Below are 11132 nucleotides of genomic sequence, written 5' to 3'. Positions count from 1 at the left end.
GGCATGAATGGGTCAATGACAACTACAGAGACAAGGAAAATCAAACTGGGCCAAGTTGACAGAGCAGTTGGGCAGCCATGGTGTAATGGAATCTTGAGGCAAACTGAAGGGCTCTAGGGCAGAGCTGAGACACTGCAAAAATGAATTCTTAGGGAAGTATGCAAATATGAATAGTCAGTTTGGAAACTATGGAAACACAGCCAGATGAAAGGACATATCATGCTGCAGAAAATGGGGCACTTATTATGAACTTGAAAAGTCATCTTGCTGAATCTCCAGAGCCTTCTGGAAAATCTAGGACAAAGATAACTCACAATTTGCTCAGAGTCTGGAGCACTGGCCACACCCATAGGTTCTCTTCATCTATCCCCTTTATAGTTGAAGCACTAATTTAAATAATAAAAATCAATTGTATGCTGACACATCAACATAATGGTAAAGGCAAGCAAATGTGGGAGAGGACTAAGCAGCAGAGAAGAGAAGGCCACTGTCCTTGGGGACTTTGTTGCTCAACTTTGAGTTGCCATGGGCGATGCTCCTCCAAGTCAAGGTGGAACATTCAGGCTGCGGCAGCTGGCCCTTGTGAACTAGTGCAGCAGACACCGAAGGAGGAAATGGAAGCCTGGGATGAAGCCTCGAAGGGCTTCAAGTCCCAGGAATTTCATTCCCTGGCACTGCAGGCAGTACTGTCTCAACCTAAAGTTGCATTTGCAGTCTCTTCTATGAAGCAGTGAGCAGGAGAAGAGGGAAAAGGTATAAGACTAGGGGCAAAAGGACACTAAAAGTTCTTACCACCCAGAAAGAGGACTTTTCGTATACGAATGACAGTGGTTGCTTGTGACAGAGCAGAGACACCAATAAGCAACAAAGAGAGTAAAAAAAATCAGGGACATCAGAGAGACCCTCAGGACATCGAGAGAGACCCTCTCCTCCATCCCCCTCCCCTGCTGTTCTTGAACCAGTCTAAGAACCTAGAAACATCAGGAGGGCCCTCCTCCTTCCTTTTCAAGCAGGGCTGCCCATCACTCCGTAACTCCCTAACTCTTTCTTTTAGGGACTTTCAAGTTACTGCTTTTACATATAATTTTCACTTTCTCTGTCAATTCATTATCTGCACTCTGGCCCCTATCCCTAATTTCTGTATTAACTTCTCTGGTGTAAAAACTAACTGACAAGTTCTGAAACACTGGTCACACTTTAAACTATTCTAACAAGTCCCATGGAGTCATGCTCCAGTAAAGTTGTTTGAGGTGGGGTAGTCTGTCAGAAGGGCCAATCCATAACCTCCTGCCCCTGACTTCCACCTAACTCCCTCCTTTCCTCCTGGAGAGCTCGTCCAACCTCATGATTTCAACTACCCAGTTTGCTGGTATCTCCCCCTAATCTCTCTTCGGTTCTGGTAGTGTCTATATACACTTCTTATTTTTTTTGAGATGGAGTCTCGCTCTGTCGCCCAGGGTGGAGTGCAGTGGTGCTCTCTCTGCTCACTGCAGCCTCTGCCTCCTGGGTTCAAGCAATTCTCCTGCCTCAGGCTCCTGAGTAGCTGGGATTACAGACTTGTGCCAGCACACCTGGCTAATTTTTGTAGTTTTAGTAGAGCTGGGGTTTCACCATGTTGGCCAGGCTGGTCATGCACTCCTGAACTCAGGTGATCCACTCGCCTTAGCCTCGCAAAGTGCTGGGATTACAGGTGTAAGCCACTGCACCTAGCCCATATAAGCTTCGGATGGAACATTTCATCATGCCTGGATTTAACTTGCCCCCATCTCTCACCATCTTAAAATCTCCAGCTGAAGTGGAACAGAGTACACCAACTAATCTTATCCTCTTGTTCAATGCTGAGTTTTATCCTCAAATCTTCCTTCTACCTCTTTATTCATACCCAGTTAAATCACCAGCTCCTGATTTCACCTCCAAATGTCTCTGGAATCTATCCATTCCTTCTAGCTACACTATTACCTGCCTATGTCTCATTACCACCATCTCTAACCTGGATTACTACAATAGCCTCCAGACTGGTCATTCTGCCTCCCAATCCATTCTCCACACTATAGACAGAGCGAGTGGCCTTTCTACATAATAATCTGATCACATCAATCCCTTGCTTAACATATGTCAGTGGCTCCCAACTACCTCAAGATAGAGTCCAAAAGTCAGCTGGGTGCAGTGGCTCACACCTGTAATCCCAGCACTTTGAGAGGCTGAGCGAGGCAGATCACTTGAAGCTAGGGGTTCAAGACCAGACTGGCCAACATGGTGAAACCCTGTCTCTACTAAAAATACAAAAATTAGCTGTGTGTGGTGGTGCACGCTTGTAATCCCAGCTACTCAGGTGGCTGAGGCAAGAGAATCGCTTAAATCCAGGAGGCGGAGGTTGCAGTGAGCCAAGATCAGCCCACTGCACTGGGCAACATAGCAACTGTCTCTTATACACATCTAGATGTGTATAAGAGACAGGATTACAGGTGTGAGCCACCGTGCCCAGCCATAACTCTGTGTTGTAACTGCCAATTTATATGACTGTTTTCTAGACTGCTTTGTGAGCTTCTTAAGGGATGGTACTATGCCTCGTTCATCTCATTGGGTTCCAATAACCAGCACAGTGCCTGGCACAGAGAAAATATTCAATAAACATTTGGTGAATGGAGTGGGGATTTACTGTAAAGTGGCAAGAAGGAACTTTTGTTTCATATTTTAATTGGGAGAGTTGTTACACAGTTGGGCTTATTTGTCAAAACTCATTAAATTGTATTCTTAAAGTGGTCTTACTGTATCGTCTATAAATTATACCTTAATAATGTTGACTTACAAAATATTTGGCGAAGAACAGCATTTTCAACTTTCCTTTTATAGTCGGTGTCAATGCCACTCTCCTATCATCCAGGCCCCCAAACTCCTCCCCTTCTTTTGCCCTCCATATTCTGACCATCACAAAGTCCTGTTCTGGCTTCCTTCCAATGTCTATCAAAGCCCATTCTCCTCTCTCCACTTCTCTTCTCTAATCCCAGCGCCCTCCATCCCTAAATTATTACAACAGCTCGTCATTATCTGTGTTCTCTGATTCTAGTCTCTCCCTGTTCTAGCTGCCCTCATCTCCCACTGAGGTAGGTCTTATTAAAATACTACTGGGTTCACATTGCATCTCTGCTCATGAGCCTGCAATGGTTTCTTATTGTTCTTAAGAACTAAGATTTAGTCAGTGCTGAGTAAGTGCCAGACAGTATGCTAAATACATCTCAGTATTTCATCAAAGAAATAGATGTTATCATCACTCCCATTTTACGGATGAGAAAATGGGAGCTCATAAAAATTAAGTCGTTTGGACCAAGTTCACACTGCTACATAGGCAGTGAAATTGATGTTTGAAATCAGGCCAACATTAATTCTTTCTCTTAAAGTAGAAGTTTTCAATACTTCTGTGTTTTAAACATTAGCAGAACTCTCCTTTCAAAAGAAGTCTCACCTAGAATTCCATGTAAGAATGATAAAAGCAGAGCTGGCTGAGCCGACATCATGTAAGAGGCTTGGAGCCTAGCCTTAGGGTTTTCCCTCAACTTAGCTCCTAAGATACTTCTGTTTGAAAACCTCTGCCCCACCTTATACTACTTCTCTTGTGGAGTTGATTCACTTTTCACAAGTATTTTCTCTTTTCCCCCAAACCCACTGGAGCCAGAGTTCTTCAAGAACTGAGACTGTACTCCCCATCAGGCTCACTAAGTGGCATCTGGAGGGAGAGACCAGTGACCTCCTCCCTGGCCTGACAGCAGGCAGCCCTGCTCTGGGCTTGTATTACAGAATGTACGCGTGTAGTCTGTAGCTGGCTCAAATGTAACACAGATCTTCAAGATTTCTTTCAATCTCAAGACTCACTGATTCTAAACCTCACACATTCAAGAGTCTGAGGGTGGCCCATCTGCCCTGCCATCCCACCCAAATAACAGATCCGGACTCTGCTTCGTCCCTGCCCAGATGGCTCCTCCTCCTAGATGGGCTTTCACAGAATGAGGAGACAGACTACCACACCTAAATAGGCAGGAAAGGCTGTTGAATAGGTGAGTACAGATGGGTACAGATGGGAAGGTCTGATACAGGTATGGAATGATATCTTTGTGGACCAAGGTAGGAAATGAATAAAAGAACAAGCTGAATGAGTAAGATGAATAATAATTTGCCTGTGGCCCTGCTCTATAGGAGAAGTGAGGGAAGAAGTATCTTCCTGGCATTGTCATACTAAACCAGAGCAGCTTTCAAGAAAAGCCAGGCCAGAGAGTCCCCAACATAAGAAAACAATTATATCTATCTGTATATTTAAGGTTCTGATTATTTAAAACTGAAGTTTCACAAGACCATTCTCCAGGAAGTGGATAACCTCAGAATACCCACCATGGGAGAAGTTCATCTCTGGGCTGGGAAGATCTTGAACAGGCAGTTGCTCCAAAGCTGGAAGGAGGAACCTACAGCCATACAGCCATTTTCATATTTGCTTTGGCTGCAACTTTGCCTACCAAGGTCTCCTGGGGCCTACCTCCCACCAGGCCTAAAATTCCTTTAGTTTCTCACTATACCACTCACCAAACAACTACAAGTTGTTGTAGTTGTCCAGAAGAGGAAAGGGACAGTGAACGAGGAGCTTGGGCTAGGAGCCTGGCAGCCCACCGATTTGGACAGATCCTTACCCTCCAATGCATATTTCATGTCTTGGGCAAACAGATGCCACATCACTTCTGCGCTGACTTTTCCCACATTCAACTCCTGAGGAAACCTGGATGACAGAAGAAACCACAGTCAGAGAATAAGGCAAGAGTCATTTGATTTGATTCATTTCAAGGCGAAAGTGCCTAGTTCTTGGAAGTCATATTGGAGAAAGGAGAAGCTTAGAGTACAGGGCTAGGTCCAATCTGGAGAAAAGGGGCCCAGGGGCCAGTGGGAGGACACGTGGGGGCAGAAGGGATCCCCATAGGCAAGATGGGCCTGGGGGCAGAAGATGCCCAGAAGGCAGGCAATTGGGAGGCAGAGACTCTCCAGGCAGTGGCTGGAAAGCAGGCGCAGGCTAAATAAGATGGAGGAGAAAGGGCAAGGGAGGGGTGGGCTATAAGAAGGCCCACTTCATTCACAGTGGACAGACACATACACACATGGTCTCTGGATCCCCTGGGGCTCCTATGGCAGCCACAGTCCCAGAAGCCTCTCACTCCAGGGAGGCTGGCTCAGTCTGGGCAGGGACCCCCATTATGTTTCCACACCTGTCTCCAGAAACAGTTACCCAGACAGATACAAGGGACAGAGGGACAGATGGATGGACAGGAAGAAGAGGTGGCACTGCAAACATACAGAGACAGGAAAGAAAGAGGTTGTTAGACAGATGGACAGACCAATCACCAACAGACAGGGCCAAAGAGGGTGATACTCACTGGTTCAGAACAGGTGTGTAGGAATTCTTATCTTCCTCTATGATTGACACGATAAGTGTGATGAGCTTGGGCCAGAAATCCAGGTTCCGAATGCTGGGCCCTTGTTCCTCTGGAGGTAGCTCCTGCTTCTTGATCCAGAGGACACAGTGAGAGAGAGAGGGAGAGAGAGTCAGAGTAGAATGTAAAGGGTGTCTCCAATGATCCTCTTTCTCTTCCCCTCCCTATACCTCTTCCTCTAGAATCAAGGACCTTTCCTCTCCTGGAGCCTGTCTTCCACAAGAGTATCCCTGTTCTGTAAGAATGACTATTGTGAGATCCCAGAACACAGGGAGCCTGTCGCTGAGAAGTTCTGTCCTCAGCCCCAGGGCACTGCTCTGATAAACTTGGTCAGTCCAAGAGATATAAAGATGCCCATCCTCCTTCTTCCTTCTCTCAGTTGCTACGAGCAGAGTAACTCCCTGGCTAAAGGAAACAGTCCTTCCAGCCTCACTAATAGGTCTAGTTCTATGCGGCCCCTACAGGCAGGTAGCCCTCCTCTTCTGGTGGTGTTCCTCTACTGACACCACGCCACGACCACACACATACACATCTCAGTTCTGAGCTCTTTCAACTTCTGCAGGAGCTACTGAACAGATCTAGGGTGCATTTCAGCCTTTCAGTGGAGTAGGACTTCCCTTGACCCCCTGAAGTTATTAGGGGGAAGAACTGCATTTAGGAAGCTATTTGCCTAGCTGGATAAGAAAGGGCCTTACTTGGGAAGAGGCAAGCCTGAAAGCTTTACCTGAAATATAGAATAAAAAATCACTCTATAGTCACAGCCCAGAAAAGTGAGGTAGGAGTCACCACAGGAAGCCTGGAACACATATTGTGTTTATGTGGGATGTCACATGCCACTGGAAAGCTTCCACAGTCCTTAATAAGCCTGCATTATCAAGAAGTTACTAGAAACCAGGACAGAATCTTTAATATCACTTAAATACATCTCTTCCTTTTATTTTTCTGTCATTGTCCTGGCTCAGGCTCTTATCATTCAAGGATTTCTGAACTGGTCTTTGATCTTCAATCCAATCCCTCCTCCTTGCAGCTATCAGTGATCTTTCTACAAAGAAAATCTCAGCGTGTTACTCCTCTGCTTAAAACCCTTCAACGGCATTCAATACAGTTTAAATTCCTTAGTTTATATCTTCCAGAATATGACTCTCTCTCAACCTCATACAACTCTTTTTGTTCCAGCTTATGTGCCACACACTCTGCTAAGACCTTTATACACATTATCCTATCTAATCCTCACAACGACTCCATTGAGTAGAAATTATTATCACCTTCATTTACAGATGAGGAGAGAGAAGGGCAGCAAGGTTATATGACTTGTGCGGAGTCATGCAGTTGTAAAGAGCAGAACTAAGATTTGATCCCAGATAGCTGAATCCCACAGCCTGATGCTGTAAGTACCCTAAATTGCCATACTTCTTTTATTTTTATTTTGTGTTTTTGAGATGGAGTCTCACTCTGTCGCCCAGGCTGGAGTGCAGCGGCATGATCTCGGCTCACTGCAACCTCTGCCTCCTGGGTTCAAGCAATTCTCCTGTCTCAGCTTCCCAAGTAGCTGGGATTCCAAGCGCCCACCACCATGCCTGGCTAATTTTTGTATTTTTAGTAGAGAAGGGGTTTCACCATATTGGCCAGGCTACTTTCAAACTCCTGACCTCAAGTGATCCACCCGCCCCGGCTTCCCAAAGTGCTAGAATTACAGGCGTGAGCCACTGCGCCGGCCCTGCTTATATTTCTTTAAATTAACATGCTTATACATAATTCTGTGCCTCTAAGCATTCTATTTGCTCTCCGTGGTATGCCCCTTCCCTCCAGCCCCTTTCTTTAGTTAATTCCTACTCCTTCCTCAAAATTCAGATTGAACTTTGCCTCTTCTGAGAGGTTTTCCTGACATCCCTGTTATGGGCTCCCAGAGCACGCTCGCTGAACCTTTGGTGTAGATGTATCAGAAAACTACGACTACAGTAAAACATAGTAACAACAAAATAACAACAACAAAAAATAAATGTAGTAATTTGCTCTGACCTCCACTAAACAATGAGATCCCCAAAGACTGAAATGCCTCTTACTCAACTTTGCCTCTAATGCTCTGTTAAGTGAATGGATGGATGAATAAACCAATGACTGAAGGTCAACAGACGGAAATTTTAAAAGACATGAAGAGTTTATGCCAGTGTAAATATGGAATAAGGAAAAAATGAAATTGAAAGAAAGTAAAAAGCATATACCAAAACACAAAGGCTAAAGAGTATCCCTGAATAGTTTATGAACTCTCTTTCAAAGTCTAGTTCATTCTCATGCTGGGGAATAGAGACCAAATATTCAACCAGACCTCTGCATAGTTGAAAGATCAAACCTGAGAACAGTGTCTTGCCTTGACCAGAGAGACTTCATACACGGATGACAGAATGTGTCAAGTAAAACAAAGTCCTCAGGAAAACCTCCCATGGACTTCAGAACCAATAGGAGGCTTTATAAACCTTAAAAGGAAGAAGGCTTAAATACATGGCTGGCACAGAAAGTACACTTGGGAATGAGAAGAGGCAGTAGGAACAAGATCTTAGTCTTTATGAGGGTGCTCCTAGGAAGCTTTACAAATTGGATTTACCTAAAGGTAAGTGTCCAAGACATTTAGGTTGTCCTGCCATCATTGGTTGTCCAAATCCCACTGCCTTTTAAGGTCTATCTCAAATGTTCCTTATTTTATGTAGCTTTTTCCGGTATCTGATCAAGAATGGGAAAAGAATCTTTCTCCTTGGGATTCCTTTAATTTTATCCCTTTTTCAAGGCCCTTCAACCAGACTCCTTTGATTAGAGTTATATATATGTTTATGAGACTGCAGACTTACTGAAGGAGCACTGTGCTCTCCTCAGACGTGGCCTAGAACAAACATTCAATATATATTTGTTGTACTGAAGGGAATCCACTCTGCAAATGTATGGTCAGCAAGAAACTCCTAAAACTGGAACTGTAATGAGTAATTGGAGCTAGAAGTAAGTTCTGGCTTTGAAATAAGTTGGGAGCATGGATCGGGGATACTATTAGAAGGATCTGAGAAAACGCACTAAGTCACCAGGTACTGACTTAGGGTGCCAGGCTAAAACAAGTGAAGTAGTTCAGCCTCACAGAAGGATAGGGTCAGCCTTGATAGCCAGTGGATGAATACGGCCCAGAAGAACCACACATTTCAGAGAGAAGTAATCAGAGGGAAAAGTAAACCTTCCAGGAGTCAGCAGCTCAGAGACCACTTCAGATTCCAGAGGAAGGAAGCCCAGAACTTACAAGAGTCTGCAAGAGTCAGAATAAAGTTAAACTTGAGGGAGAAAAAAGACTCTGGGATGGACTGAGAATTCACCTACTCAACCCCTGAACCCCATGAATTTAGGTTTACTTTCTTCAACATCATTATTGTTGCCATTGCCCAGGGGTCTCTTTCCATCCACATATCTCAAGGTCCACATGGTTCATACTCCACAACTCACTTACCGTTAAGAACATCAAGTACTTTGTCCTGAGCGCCTTTCCACCACCATTGTGAAGGAAAGCTGAGGCTCTAGAGAGCCACTGATAGCTGGCCCCACCTGATCCCGAACCTCTTACCAGCTGGTACTGGTGGCTGTATAAGTCGTGGCAGTTGTTGAAGATATATTCATATGTGGAGTTCAAACAGGCCTTCACACAATCCTTTACCACCTGGCTGGCTCTTGGAGGGCTTTGCAGTTCTTGTACCTGCCAATTAAAAGAAGAAATATGGGCCCAAGGTCCTGCTCACCTGGGTGGGATATTCTCCTAGCACTACTCCAAACCAACTCTAGATTCTTTCATCCCTCTCTGGGTCCCTAGACCTTTCCCTGTGATGAATTGCCAGGATAGCTGACAGGGAAAACTTCCAGCCCATCCTCGTGGATTTATAGTCCTTGTGCTCTCTCAGAAGTAACCCAGGGAACAGGTACACAGAAATGTAAGCTTAGAGGTGATGAATCCTGTGGCTTCAGACTCTGCCCAGTGATTCTTATTTTTCATGTTCCTGTAGCCAGGTCTCCAGCCCAGAACCACCCAAACCCAGTCCATTTCTTACCTTCATTCTGAAGAAAGTAATGCTGGTCAGCAAATCCACTGTGGATTTTAAGTCCTGAAGCCGTTCAGGACTCCCAGCAGGGAAATTATTCTGTTGCAAATCAAGCAAATGTAAGAAAGGAACAGAGGACTATGAAAACCTTCCCTGCCAAAAGTGATGATATCAAAAGCTTCCCTAATTGCTACCTACTGGGTTTTTCTCTAGTCGAGCTGGCCAAAAACACTGCAATGTTACAGGTCTCCTTCTCTTTTTTCTATTGATGCAAACAGGCTCTTGCCAAAAGCAGGGGTTAATACTCTCCACCCCAGAAAGCAACACACCCTCCCTCCAGTCCTCCTTCCCATGCAATGTTTAAGAACTTGTACAAAGGAACACACAGGCGCACACACACTTACACACATGCTTTTCTTGGATGAAGATTCTTACACACCAACAGTGACTTCTTCAAAAGTTACAATCTAACTGTATATCCTGGAATATAAGTGGAGCCACACTACAGGCCAAACTGAGGTCCAGGACCTGTACTTTTTGTACAGTAGACCCCAGCTCTTCTACTGTTCTGCAGCCAGCAGATGGCAGATCTCTGAGCAGAACTGCTTTTGGAGTGAGTTCCTTAGGAATTTCCAGCCATCCTTACTTCATTCACTTTGACATGAGTCTTAGGAGGGAGCTGCTATGAAGAGCTGAAGGGAGATGCTGAGCCTGTCTTCACATTAATGGTCAGTTTTTAAACCTTCAAATGGCTACTTATATGCCAAATATAAGACATACAGTCAGTTGTCCATTATTTGTGCAAATGGAGGGCACTCGAGCAGACAATTAAAACCTCACTTCTTTTTAACTTTAAGGTTGTTTTTATACTTACTTTTTAATGTGCGTATATTGCCTGTTCTGAAAATTCACAGCACTTTAAAGCAAGTAATGAAGCCATTCTAAGATCTAACATAGGAGGAAATGAGAAACTGCCCATTTCCTTATCCTGTCCTGTCCCAGGTACCCATCCTCCTACTACACCTATTTCCTCCCTTTATACTACAAATGGACATGCTCTCTGATACAAATTACTTGCAAAAGCCAAGCTACTCTCTCTCCCCCTAGCCAGATTCTCACACCTCCCCTGGAAAACGAGGAGAGTATGGAAAAATGCAAAAGAGAAATGTAATTAGGTATCTAATTTTTTAAAAGGGTACTCCTGGAAGAGATTATCCTCAGGAAACTCCCTAATGAGAATGTCACCAGAGAGTTTAGTAGAGTGTTAACAGTGAGGTTGGAAAGCCAACTGTCCATAAAAAGTAACCATACCTGCTGCTATTTATACACCACATGGTCCCTGGAGTTAAAAGAACCACAGGTGTCAGTAGCATTGGCCATTTGCGTGGATGTGATGACACAGACCAGTTTTCCCTGGCCTCAATCTTTACAGCCAAGATTGGCCTACAGTCTCTCTGGGACTGTGCTTGATATCTATTATCCTGCCCACAGCCATGTCTTCACTCACCCTGTATGTAGAGAGGTCGATCCTCAGTGAGTTGTGTAGCTGGTCCAGCAGTTTTACAAATCTCTCTTTCTGCGGGTGAGAAACAAATAATGG

General features: G+C 44.6%; 1 protein-coding gene across 2 annotated transcripts in view; it reads right to left on the bottom strand.

Moving 5' to 3' along the window:
- Positions 1-11132, bottom strand: part of UNC13B (unc-13 homolog B (C. elegans)) — a 252964-nt gene that overhangs the window by 11891 nt on the left and 229941 nt on the right. For both annotated transcript variants that reach the window (XM_011980107.1, XM_011980108.1), the window contains exons 21-25: positions 11040-11108; positions 9542-9631; positions 9064-9192; positions 5412-5539; positions 4677-4762 (exon numbers count right to left, since the gene is read on the bottom strand). In XM_011980107.1, coding sequence (XP_011835497.1) covers positions 4677-4762; positions 5412-5539; positions 9064-9192; positions 9542-9631; positions 11040-11108 — 502 coding nt within the window. The remainder of the gene's footprint in view (positions 1-4676; positions 4763-5411; positions 5540-9063; positions 9193-9541; positions 9632-11039; positions 11109-11132) is intronic.

The sequence above is a fragment of the Mandrillus leucophaeus genome, unplaced genomic scaffold (assembly GCF_000951045.1).
Source record: "Mandrillus leucophaeus isolate KB7577 unplaced genomic scaffold, Mleu.le_1.0 Scaffold208, whole genome shotgun sequence".
In the NCBI taxonomy this organism is placed as follows: domain Eukaryota; kingdom Metazoa; phylum Chordata; class Mammalia; order Primates; family Cercopithecidae; genus Mandrillus; species Mandrillus leucophaeus.
The sequence above is the reverse complement of the archived record's forward strand: the minus strand, read 5'-3'. Positions and strand labels throughout refer to the sequence as shown.